This window comes from Diorhabda sublineata, chromosome 2 (assembly GCF_026230105.1).
Source record: "Diorhabda sublineata isolate icDioSubl1.1 chromosome 2, icDioSubl1.1, whole genome shotgun sequence".
NCBI classification, from domain to species: domain Eukaryota; kingdom Metazoa; phylum Arthropoda; class Insecta; order Coleoptera; family Chrysomelidae; genus Diorhabda; species Diorhabda sublineata.
The window spans coordinates 191164-205024 of NC_079475.1; the positions used below are offsets into that span (position 1 = coordinate 191164).

General features: G+C 38.5%; 3 protein-coding genes across 3 annotated transcripts; 1 reads left to right on the forward strand and 2 right to left on the reverse strand.

Annotated features, from left to right (window-relative positions):
* Positions 1-1661: 1661 nt before the first annotated feature.
* LOC130453070 (histone H1-like) lies at positions 1662-8726 on the reverse strand. Its single transcript, XM_056792663.1, has 2 exons — positions 8286-8726; positions 1662-1720 (listed from the first exon to the last, which is right to left on the reverse strand). Exons 1-2 carry the CDS (start codon positions 8689-8691, stop codon positions 1662-1664), a joined length of 465 nt encoding a protein of 154 aa, XP_056648641.1. The 5' UTR covers positions 8692-8726.
* A 2022-nt stretch (positions 8727-10748) lies between these two features.
* On the forward strand, positions 10749-11197 carry LOC130453308 (histone H2A). Its single transcript, XM_056792972.1, has one exon. It carries the CDS (start codon positions 10770-10772, stop codon positions 11142-11144), a length of 375 nt encoding a protein of 124 aa, XP_056648950.1. The 5' UTR covers positions 10749-10769; the 3' UTR covers positions 11145-11197.
* A 571-nt stretch (positions 11198-11768) lies between these two features.
* LOC130453309 (histone H4) lies at positions 11769-12211 on the reverse strand. Its single transcript, XM_056792973.1, has one exon. The coding sequence runs from the start codon at positions 12162-12164 to the stop codon at positions 11853-11855; it is 312 nt and encodes a 103-aa protein (XP_056648951.1). The 5' UTR covers positions 12165-12211; the 3' UTR covers positions 11769-11852.
* Positions 12212-13861: the final 1650 nt, after the last annotated feature.

Genomic DNA, 13861 nt, shown 5'->3' on the forward strand with positions numbered 1-13861 from the left:
CTATCCTGAAATTCCCTGTCCTTAAAACTTGGAGAATTATAGCTAGATCCACGAATAAACCCACATCCATGTTCCGAATTATTACAGATTCCGAAACCGCCTACCATCACGCCCTAACCAAGGGTATTAACTTCCACGGGCTTCCGCACTACTGCGAAGCCTCAAATTCAAACACCATACCCGCAGTCCCCAAATACTGCAACCGTTGCTCATCTACCGGCCACTCCGCAGACACCTGCAATGCCAAACCTATTTGTCCAACCTGTGGTGCTTCTGGTCACAAGCCAGAAAAATGCCCAAAAGCTAACTCCCCTACCTGTAAAAATTGCGGCGGACCTCACCCCGCCTTCCACCCCCGCTGTCCGAAAAGGATTGAAACTCCGAAAGCCCCCCAGGATACAGCCCCAGTCACCCTAGAAAAACCTCAAACCCCTTACGACCTGTCTACTGACACTAAAATCCTAATCGAAATCCTGGCAACAACAATAATGAACGCCATCCCTACTTCTCGGGCGCTAGTAGCCGAAACGCTACAACGCCTCATTCCCCCTTTTTACGGTTATAATTGTACCGTAACCAGCGGCGTGGGTAACCGCATTCATTTCGCTTTCACCCAAAAACCAAACACGTCCCACTGAAAAAGTGTAGGTTTAGCCCTAGCAACGCCATTTATGTCAATACTGACATAACCCCCATTCCAAGCCGCCTAAATGACCTCCAAGCCCCTTCTAATTGATTCGATCCATAGAATCAAGAATTCCGTTGCGAAAGGGACCCTCCTCATCCTTCCTCAATTTCCTCAATAATAGCTCCCATATCAATCAGATAAATTCCTACCCCCAACACCCACCCTCATTTTCATCCATCGTCGGAGTTGCAGGTTTTCTGCGGTTTCCCTGCAACCTGGAGAACCGATTCTCCAGACAAATGTCCGACGATAGGGAATAATACAGCCGCAGCTGTACCCGCCCACCCCCAATTAGATTAAGAAAAAACAAAAAATAAACAAAAAAAAATATATAAAAAAAAAAACCCCCCAAAAAAAAATATATAAAAAGGAAAAAAAAAATCTTAACAAAAAAAAAAAAATGTAACTGCACCGCTAGAAGCAGCCGAGCAAACACTTCCCAACTAAATATCCCCACACCCAGCCCTGCAGAGGAAAAAATTCCTATATCAGGGCCTAATGCAAATCATAACCAAATTACCAAAAAAAAAAAAAAAAAAACCTTCCTTCCTAATTTTTCACAACGAATCTCTCTCTCTCTCTCTCTCTCTCTCTCTCTAAATTTATCTCCAGTTGCTTTCTTAGAGCGCTTCGAGAAGGTCGCAAGTACGGATTAAAGGACTGCTGTATAATCGGTCACTGTTTTATTTTAGAAAACACACCGGTAAACGCAGGGTCGCCTACTGCGATTAAAAATTCTCGCTGACAAAGAAACTCGTATTATTAGTGTATACCATTGCAAAAAATGCCCCTTTCGGGGCTTTGTTGCTCTACCTACCTGCCCTTTTCGGGGCTTTTTTTTATAATGGAATAAACCCTTTCGGGGGCAAGTGTTTCAAGAACCAACGTGAGTCCTAGGATCAGCCAGTTTCAGGTGAATATTATTTTCATTTTTATAAAACACTAACAGGCAATCAAAAGGGTCAGGAATTCTTTAACCGGGGAGGAAACTCCCTCCGGCAGTGAGTCCGCTGTCGGCTTTGATAGCCAACTCTTGTTAGGTATTAACAAAGGATTTCAATTCTCGAAATCCTTATTTCTTATCCTCACTTGATCTGACTCTATCGATCTTTTATTTCACCTATTTCACTTTTGAAAATGCCCCGAGTACCCCGTTCCCCCATTCAAACCCGAAGTAAACCTGTTTCCACCATCGATGAATTCCCACCACTCCCTACCAACCCCAATTCTCCTTCTGAGGAGGAAACCTTTGCAGAATTGGTCGCAGAATACTCGCGGTACAGTCCAAATCAATTCACCCAAGTTCGTAATGCCATTAAGTATATCAAACGGAAATCACTCGAGAATAATAGAAGCTCCTCACCAACACCATCTGCGGATTCCTATGCTTCTAGGGTCTCGCAGAAATCGTCCAACTCCAAATCCCAGCGTGTTGATTATACCCGACAAGGCGCGATCCCCAAAAACAAAATTCCCCCTCTAAATTCCAAGTCAATCTCAATACCTCAAAAGCAAAAAAAAAACACCCAAAATACCACTAAACCCCAGGCACCAAGTCAAACCCAGACTCCCAGAACCCACCAACAACCCCAGACCCCCAGAACCCACCAACAATCCCAGACCCCCAAAACCCACCAACAATCCCAAACCATCACCCAAACACTCAATTTGAGAAACCTCCCAACTAAATATACCTCACAGAGAGAGCTCTACAATCTCCTCAACACGCAAGAGCTGTTGAGGGGACAAATGAGCTTTCTCAAAGCTAACCCCAATGGAACCGCCCTCCTCAAAATTCCTTCCACGTTTCATCACGAAACGTTGGCAAGGAAAATCCGTTACGCCATAGGCGACGAGAAAATCGTCGTAATCCCGATAAACCCTCCCCAAAGAGCCCAAAAACCCCTCACCACTAAAACCAAAAAAACCACCTTTTCTCTGGTCTGCAAGAATGTAGACCAATCCTACACCGAAGAAGAGTTCCTGGAGATCCTCTCTATCCTGAAATTCCCTGTCCTTAAAACTTGGAGAATTATAGCTAGATCCACGAATAAACCCACATCCATGTTCCGAATTATTACAGATTCCGAAACCGCCTACCATCACGCCCTAACCAAGGGTATTAACTTCCACGGGCTTCCGCACTACTGCGAAGCCTCAAATTCAAACACCATACCCGCAGTCCCCAAATACTGCAACCGTTGCTCATCTACCGGCCACTCCGCAGACACCTGCATTGCCAAACCTATTTGTCCAACCTGTGGTGCTTCTGGTCACAAGCCAGAAAAATGCCCAAAAGCTAACTCCCCTACCTGTAAAAATTGCGGCGGACCTCACCCCGCCTTCCACCCCCGCTGTCCGAAAAGGATTGAAACTCCGAAAGCCCCCCAGGATACAGCCCCAGTCACCCTAGAAAAACCTCAAACCCCTTACGACCTGTCTACTGACACTAAAATCCTAATCGAAATCCTGGCAACAACAATAATGAACGCCATCCCTACTTCTCGGGCGCTAGTAGCCGAAACGCTACAACGCCTCATTCCCCCTTTTTACGGTTATAATTGTACCGTAACCAGCGGCGTGGGTAACCGCATTCATTTCGCTTTCACCCAAAAACCAAACACGTCCCACTGAAAAAGTGTAGGTTTAGCCCTAGCAACGCCATTTATGTCAATACTGACATAACCCCCATTCCAAGCCGCCTAAATGACCTCCAAGCCCCTTCTAATTGATTCGATCCATAGAATCAAGAATTCCGTTGCGAAAGGGACCCTCCTCATCCTTCCTCAATTTCCTCAATAATAGCTCCCATATCAATCAGATAAATTCCTACCCCCAACACCCACCCTCATTTTCATCCATCGTCGGAGTTGCAGGTTTTCTGCGGTTTCCCTGCAACCTGGAGAACCGATTCTCCAGACAAATGTCCGACGATAGGGAATAATACAGCCGCAGCTGTACCCGCCCACCCCCAATTAGATTAAGAAAAAACAAAAAATAAACAAAAAAAAAATATATAAAAAAAAAAACCCCCCCAAAAAAAAAATATAAAAAAGAAAAAAAAATCTTAACAAAAAAAAAATGTAACTGCACCGCTAGAAGCAGCCGAGCAAACACTTCCCAACTAAATATCCCCACACCCAGCCCTGCAGAGGAAAAAATTCCTATATCAGGGCCTAATGCAAATCATAACCAAATTACCAAAAAAAAAAAAAAAAAAACCCTTCCTTCCTAATTTTTCACAACGAATCTCTCTCTCTCTCTCTAAATTTATCTCCAGAGCGCTTCGAGAAGGTCGCAAGTACGGATTAAAGGACTGCTGTATAATCGGTCACTGTTTTATTTTAGAAAACACACCGGTAAACGCAGGGTCGCCTACTGCGATTAAAAATTCTCGCTGACAAAGAAACTCGTATTATTAGTGTATACCATTGCAAAAAATGCCCCTTTCGGGGCTTTGTTGCTCTACCTACCTGCCCTTTTCGGGGCTTTTTTTTATAATGAAATAAACCCTTTCGGGGGCAAGTGTTTCAAGAACCAACGTGAGTCCTAGGATCAGCCAGTTTCAGGTGAATATTATTTTCATTTTTATAAAACACTAACAGGCAATCAAAAGGGTCAGGAATTCTTTAACCGGGGAGGAAACTCCCTCCGGCAGTGAGTCCGCTGTCGGCTTTGATAGCCAACTCTTGTTAGGTACTAACAAAGGATTTCAATTCTCGAAATCCTTATTTCTTATCCTCACTTGATCTGACTCTATCGATCTTTTATTTCACCTATTTCACTTTTGAAAATGCCCCGAGTACCCCGTTCCCCCATTCAAACCCGAAGTAAACCTGTTTCCACCATCGATGAATTCCCACCACTCCCTACCAACCCCAATTCTCCTTCTGAGGAGGAAACCTTTGCAGAATTGGTCGCAGAATACTCGCGGTACAGTCCAAATCAATTCACCCAAATTCGTAATGCCATTGAGTATATCAAACGGAAATCACTCGAGAATAATAGAAGCTCCTCACCAGCACCATCTGCGGATTCCTATGCTTCTAGGGTCTCGCAGAAATCGTCCAACTCTAAATCCCAGCGTGTTGATTATACCCGACAAGGCGCGATCCCCAAAAACAAAATTCCCCCTCTAAATTCCAAGTCAATCTCAATACCTCAAAAGCCAAAAAAAAATACCCAAAATACCACTAAACCCCAGGCACCAAGTCAAACCCAGACTCCCAGAACCCACCAACAACCCCAGACCCCCAGAACCCACCAACAATCCCAGACCCCCAAAACCCACCAACAATCCCAAACCATCACCCAAACACTCAATTTGAGAAACCTCCCAACTAAATATACCTCACAGAGAGAGCTCTACAATCTCCTCAACACGCAAGAGCTGTTGAGGGGACAAATGAGCTTTCTCAAAGCTAACCCCAATGGAACCGCCCTCCTCAAAATTCCTTCCACGTTTCATCACGAAACGTTGGCAAGGAAAATCCGTTACGCCATAGGCGACGAGAAAATCGTCGTAATCCCGATAAACCCTCCCCAAAGAGCCCAAAAACCCCTCACCACTAAAACCAAAAAAACCACCTTTTCTCTGGTCTGCAAGAATGTAGACCAATCCTACACCGAAGAAGAGTTCCTGGAGATCCTCTCTATCCTGAAATTCCCTGTCCTTAAAACTTGGAGAATTATAGCTAGATCCACGAATAAACCCACATCCATGTTCCGAATTATTACAGATTCCGAAACCGCCTACCATCACGCCCTAACCAAGGGTATTAACTTCCACGGGCTTCCGCACTACTGCGAAGCCTCAAATTCAAACACCATACCCGCAGTCCCCAAATACTGCAACCGTTGCTCATCTACCGGCCACTCCGCAGACACCTGCAATGCCAAACCTATTTGTCCAACCTGTGGTGCTTCTGGTCACAAGCCAGAAAAATGCCCAAAAGCTAACTCCCCTACCTGTAAAAATTGCGGCGGACCTCACCCCGCCTTCCACCCCCGCTGTCCGAAAAGGATTGAAACTCCGAAAGCCCCCCAGGATACAGCCCCAGTCACCCTAGAAAAACCTCAAACCCCTTACGACCTGTCTACTGACACTAAAATCCTAATCGAAATCCTGGCAACAACAATAATGAACGCCATCCCTACTTCTCGGGCGCTAGTAGCCGAAACGCTACAACGCCTCATTCCCCCTTTTTACGGTTATAATTGTACCGTAACCAGCGGCGTGGGTAACCGCATTCATTTCGCTTTCACCCAAAAACCAAACACGTCCCACTGAAAAAGTGTAGGTTTAGCCCTAGCAACGCCATTTATGTCAATACTGACATAACCCCCATTCCAAGCCGCCTAAATGACCTCCAAGCCCCTTCTAACTGATTCGATCCATAGAATCAAAAATTCCGTTGCGAAAGGGACCCTCCTCATCCTTCCTCAATTTCCTCAATAATAGCTCCCATATCAATCAGATAAATTCCTACCCCCAACACCCACCCTCATTTTCATCCATCGTCGGAGTTGCAGGTTTTCTGCGGTTTCCCTGCAACCTGGAGAACCGATTCTCCAGACAAATGTCCGACGATAGGGAATAATACAGCCGCAGCTGTACCCGCCCACCCCCAATTAGATTAAGAAAAAACAAAAAATAAACAAAAAAAAAATATATAAAAAAAAAAAACCCCCCAAAAAAAAATATAAAAAAGAAAAAAAAAAAATCTTAACAAAAAAAAAAAAATGTAACTGCACCGCTAGAAGCAGCCGAGCAAACACTTCCCAACTAAATATCCCCACACCCAGCCCTGCAGAGGAAAAAATTCCTATATCAGGGCCTAATGCAAATCATAACCAAATTACCAAAAAAAAAAAAAAAAAACCCTTCCTTCCTAATTTTTCACAACGAATCTCTCTCTCTCTCTTTTAAATTTATCTCATTCATTGTGTGTTTATCGAGTTGCTATAGCGGTTTAGTATATTGACATTTCTTATATACTTACAAAAAAAAAAATAAGATGGCTCGTACTAAACAAACTGCTAGAAAATCGACTGGAGGGAAAGCTCCTCGTAAACAATTAGCGACGAAAGCCGCCCGTAAAAGCGCACCAGCTACTGGTGGAGTAAAAAAACCTCATCGTTATAGGCCAGGTACTGTAGCTCTTCGTGAGATAAGACGTTATCAAAAGAGTACCGAATTACTTATTAGAAAATTGCCGTTTCAACGATTGGTTCGTGAAATAGCACAAGATTTTAAAACAGATTTACGTTTTCAAAGTTCAGCGGTTATGGCTCTCCAGGAAGCTAGTGAGGCTTATTTGGTAGGTCTATTCGAAGATACTAATCTGTGTGCCATTCATGCTAAAAGAGTCACCATTATGCCCAAGGATATCCAATTGGCTAGAAGAATTCGCGGAGAACGAGCATAAATACAAATTTTTTTTTTTTTTTTTTTTATATAAAATTACATTTTATCTATTTGATTATAATAGATTTTTTGTTTTATATATATATTGTAAGTAAAAACGGTTCTTTTCAGAACCACAAATAATTTAACATTTATGATAGTAGTATAATATTTTGATATAAATATAGGATGTTCGTTTGAAAACATTGAAATATAAAAGAAGGATGTGATTGTTGATTGGGTAAAGAAGACGCACGCACGCACGCGCACACACACACACACACACACACACACACACACACACACACACACACACACACACACGCACGCACGCACGCACGCACGCACGCACACGAGATAGAGAAAATTATTATTTTTAACTAACAAATTTTAGACAATATCGACATATAATAATTGAAAGTTTATAAAACAGATTAGATCTACTATATCGTAGGTAGGTCGAGACAAATCTAGAAGGTGGTAACAACCTACATTACATCGATCGATGAAAATGTTATATATAACATAACATATCAATTATTGAACCGAAATTCAAAAAATTCTTGTTTCATCAAAACAAACATTATTTGTTTTTCATTTTCTTCATAAATAAATGAAAAAATTGTGGCCCTGACAAGGGCCATTTGTTATTATTGTCGATTGTCGTCGTACCCATCATCAGTCCGATAATACTTCTCGATTGTTGTACTATCTTTCTGTCAGAAAAAAAATATTCTTTTTATTTCTTCTTTTTAGGAGCGGCGGCGGCGGCTTTTCTTGCTTTAGGAGAGGAACTGCTAGCAGCTGCTTTCGCAGTTTTAGGTTTTGGTGCTTTCGGCTTTTTCGTGGGACTGCCTTTATTGGATTTTTTTGCTTTAGTAGGATTCTTCGTTTTAATTTCGGATGATGCGGCACTGGCTGTATTGGTAGCGGCGGCGGCGACTCCTCCTTTAGCCGAAGATTTTTTATCTGTTTTTTTGGCAACTTTAACGCCTTTCTTATCAGTAGTTGGTGTTGTTGTTGTCGAAGTTTTTAAAGAAGCCGCTGCTGTACCTGTCGTTTTTTTGCCTTTATTAGATTTCTTAATACTTTTCGATTTATCCACTCCTCCTCCTGCAATAATAGCATTTCTTTTTGCAGCTGTTACAATTTTTTTGGATTTAGTTACGCCTGGAGTAGAAGCGGCTGTTTTCTTTTTCTTTTTGTCAATAGCATTCGTTTTAGCCGAAGTACCACCAGTCGAAGTTGCCGAAGCTAACTTGAACGATCCGGAAGCTCCTTTACCTTTAGTTTGTACCAAAGATCCCGATACTACAGATGCTTTCAAATATTTTTTGATGAATGGCGCTACTTTTTCTGCATCAACTTTGTAATTGGCAGCAATGTACTTTTTAATTGCTTGTAAAGATGAGCCTCCGCGTTCCTTTAAACCTTTGATCGCATTGTTTACCATTTCCGAAGTCGGTGGATGAGATGGTTTGGTCCTAGGATTTTTAGCTTTTTTTTCCTTTTTATTTATTGGAGACGACGAAACCTGCGGTGAATTAGACGCAGACGTTGCGGTTACAACCGAAGTTTGATTTTCTGTATCCGCCATAACTACTAACAAACAACCTTGAGAGTTATTATATCGTCGATAAACTACACTAAACTGATATAAAAAAAAAAAAAAAAATATTGGATGTACTTTTATATTTAGTTTTATAAAATTTCACCTCTCTATATACTTAAAAGTATAAAAGACTTTTAATTTTTCGCGTGTAATGAGTTACAAGAGGAGTCATTCAAATAAAGCGGACGGAAGACTGAACGAACGAATAGAACTAAGTTAAAAAACGAACCTCATAAACCAAACCAACCTCAAAAACCTTGGTTTCTTCGAGATTTTCGAATCGAATGTAATGAAAAAAATTGACAAATAACTAACTAAGGTATACTTCGAACTTTCGCCGAAGTTTTACTATAATTTAATAATTGCTAACAACGTTTGTTATTAAAAAAAAGTACCACTTAAAAATGGTTAAAAATTTATTTCCGTCGATGCTTAGCACTTTAGATATAATTTCGAAATTAAATAAAAGTCCTTCATAAAATACAATGAATGTAAATTGAAACGTGTCTATTCACAATAATTACAAATATTTAAAAATATCAAAACGAATTGAAATAATACCGCAATTATCATTTGAACGGTGACATGTCTACCCTGATTTACGCGACACGTTTCTACTATATGTTCCCAACTAATATATTATTATGAGTATTTTTCAATAACAATGTGTTCCGACATACTAAATATAAGAATAATATCAAATTTCAATATTGGAACCCGCGTATATTTCATTTTAGATATCGAATGGTGGGTGAGTGGTAGTAGCAAATTATAATTATTACAATAAATTGATTGACTGATTAAATTTTCTTTGAACGAGCTACTTCGCTCTATTCGCAACTATGTCTGTCTATTACAATATTTAATATTTTATCCGACATTTTTTATTCTTTTTTACATTGTATAGTATATTATTTTAGGAAATGAACATATTTTATTTAAAATTTCAAACCAATTTGAAAAGAAAAAGAAAGTGTTTATAACATAATTTCAAAGACGCCACAAAAACTACTTTGACAACGGCAACCGACCAACCGCTTTGTATGTTTTATCTTACCGACGGTCGGGTTTTTTTTTTGCCTTTAGCCGACAGTGAATTAGTATATGAAACTTTTTTAAACAAAAGCGACGTTAGAAAGTTTTTTTATATATATATATATATATATATATATATACATAATTTTCAGTTAAGTGGAATATCAATTGAATTAAAGTCAGTCAGTCGTTCGTTCGTTGTTATCATATATAAATAAAAAAAAGTAGTATTGTGGTTCTGAAAAGAACCGTTTTTTTTTTTTTTTTTTTTTTGTCGATGTTACCATTTAAGTAAATAAAATAAAAAATTTTCGGTCAATATAGTAGATGTGTTATACTTATTATTTAGAACTAGTATATTTGGTAACGGCTTTAGTTCCTTCACTGACTGCGTGTTTTGCTAATTCTCCGGGAAGCAATAATCTCACTGCAGTTTGAATTTCTCTACTTGTAATTGTTGAACGTTTATTATAATGAGCCAATCTGGATGCTTCGGCGGCGATTCGTTCGAATATATCATTAACAAAACTATTCATTATACTCATAGCTTTACTCGATATACCGGTATCAGGATGAACTTGCTTAAGTACTTTGTAAATGTAAATAGCATAACTTTCCTTCCTCCTCCTTTTTTTCTTTTTATCGGCTTTCGAAATATTCTTTTGAGCCTTTCCGGCTTTTTTCGCTGCCTTTCCGCTAGCTTTTGGTGGCATTATTTCTCTTGAAATAAAATAAAAACACTCGAATGACGTACCGTTTTTATCGAAAAATGGGTAAAATTAGCAGTTAACAGCACTTATGTCCATCTCTTTTATATCAACGTACGTAATTCTAATAGGCTCCACCCTTCTACGTTTGCGCATTTGCTATAATTTCATTGGTAGGGCATGTTAATATAAATAGATAGGTCGAGTGTAAATTTTTTGTTTAACAGTTAGTTTCGTCGCATCGGTTGCGCTTCATAGTTTTCAATTGACACAGTTCTATTTTTTTTTTTTTTGAAAAAGAAAAATATATATAAAAAAAAAATGTCTGGACGTGGTAAAGGTGGTAAAGTAAAGGGAAAGGCAAAGTCTCGCTCAAACCGAGCTGGATTACAATTTCCTGTAGGACGTATACATCGTTTGTTGAGAAAAGGCAATTATGCAGAACGAGTCGGTGCCGGAGCTCCAGTATATTTGGCAGCTGTTATGGAATATTTGGCAGCCGAAGTACTCGAATTAGCAGGAAATGCTGCTAGAGATAACAAAAAGACCCGTATAATTCCAAGGCATTTACAATTAGCCATTAGAAACGATGAAGAATTGAATAAATTGTTGTCTGGAGTAACCATCGCACAAGGTGGTGTTCTTCCTAACATTCAAGCTGTACTTTTACCGAAAAAGACAGAAAAGAAAGCTTAATTCTTTATTAATTATATTATTTTTCTTTATTTTATCGAAATACATATGCATAAACCGGCCCTTTTAAGGGCCACAATTTTTTTTATTTTTATATATATATATATAAAAAGAGATTATAATATAGTTAAATTATATATATATATATATATATATATATATATATATATATATATATATATATATATATATATAGAGCTAGATAGATTTATTGATTCGTTGATTTCTCTATTTTCTTTGGTTGAGATAGAAGAGATTCTCGTGTAACGTACTGTTAGATAAAAAAAAAATAAATAAATGTCCTGATATATAAGAAAACTTATCATCTGTAATAATAACTGGAATTGTGGTTGGTTAATGTGATTATTTTCAGCATCGTTAATAATAACGTTCGTACTAGAAATAAAAATTGCAAATAATGAGATGAAGATAAATAAAAGTTCCTCTACTCGCTTATGTTCTTATCTATATGTATGTATGTAGTGTATATGTATGTGCGTATCAATAAATGCGAGGTTGTTCTTATATATAAGAGAACAAACTAATGTGTAAGTTATTTATTTTTTTTTATTTTCATATTCAAGCAAAATATGTTGTGGTTCTGAAAAGAACCGTTTTTTTTTTTTTTTTTTTTTTTTGTATATATACATATGCTATGGGAAGAATGCGATGGAGGACATATTCTTCTACTTCAAATATGAAAAATGAAAATTAACCACCAAAACCATATAAAGTACGACCTTGACGTTTTAAAGCATAAACAACATCCATAGCCGTTACCGTTTTTCTCTTAGCATGTTCAGTATATGTTACGGCATCTCTAATAACATTTTCCAAAAACACTTTCAAAACTCCACGAGTTTCTTCGTAAATTAATCCCGATATACGTTTTACTCCTCCACGTCTAGCTAATCTTCTAATAGCAGGTTTGGTAATTCCTTGGATATTATCACGTAAAACTTTTCGGTGTCGTTTTGCACCCCCTTTTCCAAGTCCTTTACCACCTTTTCCACGACCGGTCATTATTTTTCTTTTATTTTGTTTTTTCTATATACCTAAAACAATCCGATGATAACTTCGAAAAGACTTCAAAATACTGACCTAAGAATTTTCCCTAATCTCTTTATAATACCTATCGGCTCCGCCCATTAGAAAAAGTACGCACCAATCCCAGATTAGTACTCCGTAATGTTGGGCAAAGCTATAAAAGAAGGTCATAAATAAATTTATCTCATTCATTGTGTGTTTATCGAGTTGCTATAGCGGTTTAGTATATTGACATTTCTTATATACTTACAAAAAAAAAAATAAGATGGCTCGTACTAAACAAACTGCTAGAAAATCGACTGGAGGGAAAGCTCCTCGTAAACAATTAGCGACGAAAGCCGCCCGTAAAAGCGCACCAGCTACTGGTGGAGTAAAAAAACCTCATCGTTATAGGCCAGGTACTGTAGCTCTTCGTGAGATAAGACGTTATCAAAAGAGTACCGAATTACTTATTAGAAAATTGCCGTTTCAACGATTGGTTCGTGAAATAGCACAAGATTTTAAAACAGATTTACGTTTTCAAAGTTCAGCGGTTATGGCTCTCCAGGAAGCTAGTGAGGCTTATTTGGTAGGTCTATTCGAAGATACTAATCTGTGTGCCATTCATGCTAAAAGAGTCACCATTATGCCCAAGGATATCCAATTGGCTAGAAGAATTCGCGGAGAACGAGCATAAATACAAATTTTTTTTTTTTTTTTTTTTATATAAAATTACATTTTATCTATTTGATTATAATAGATTTTTTGTTTTATATATATATTGTAAGTAAAAACGGTTCTTTTCAGAACCACAAATAATTTAACATTTATGATAGTAGTATAATATTTTGATATAAATATAGGATGTTCGTTTGAAAACATTGAAATATAAAAGAAGGATGTGATTGTTGATTGGGTAAAGAAGACGCACGCACGCACGCGCACACACACACACACACACACACACACACACACACACACACACACACACACACACACGCACGCACGCACGCACGCACGCACGCACACGAGATAGAGAAAATTATTATTTTTAACTAACAAATTTTAGACAATATCGACATATAATAATTGAAAGTTTATAAAACAGATTAGATCTACTATATCGTAGGTAGGTCGAGACAAATCTAGAAGGTGGTAACAACCTACATTACATCGATCGATGAAAATGTTATATATAACATAACATATCAATTATTGAACCGAAATTCAAAAAATTCTTGTTTCATCAAAACAAACATTATTTGTTTTTCATTTTCTTCATAAATAAATGAAAAAATTGTGGCCCTGACAAGGGCCATTTGTTATTATTGTCGATTGTCGTCGTACCCATCATCAGTCCGATAATACTTCTCGATTGTTGTACTATCTTTCTGTCAGAAAAAAAATATTCTTTTTATTTCTTCTTTTTAGGAGCGGCGGCGGCGGCTTTTCTTGCTTTAGGAGAGGAACTGCTAGCAGCTGCTTTCGCAGTTTTAGGTTTTGGTGCTTTCGGCTTTTTCGTGGGACTGCCTTTATTGGATTTTTTTGCTTTAGTAGGATTCTTCGTTTTAATTTCGGATGATGCGGCACTGGCTGTATTGGTAGCGGCGGCGGCGACTCCTCCTTTAGCCGAAGATTTTTTATCTGTTTTTTTGGCAACTTTAACGCCTTTCTTATCAGTAGTTGGTGTTGTT

Excerpts from the sequence above, each read along its gene's own strand:
- LOC130453308 (XM_056792972.1), top strand. The coding sequence starts at position 10,770 with ATGTCTGGACGTGGTAAAGGTGGTAAAGTAAAGGGAAAGGCAAAGTCT.
- LOC130453070 (XM_056792663.1), bottom strand. The coding sequence starts at position 8,691 with ATGGCGGATACAGAAAATCAAACTTCGGTTGTAACCGCAACGTCTGCG. Across the intron at positions 1,721-8,285 it reads TATTGACAAAAAGAAAAAGA|AGTTGGCTATCAAAGCCGAC; the intron begins AAACAGCCGCTT and ends ATACCTAACAAG.
- LOC130453309 (XM_056792973.1), bottom strand. The coding sequence starts at position 12,164 with ATGACCGGTCGTGGAAAAGGTGGTAAAGGACTTGGAAAAGGGGGTGCA.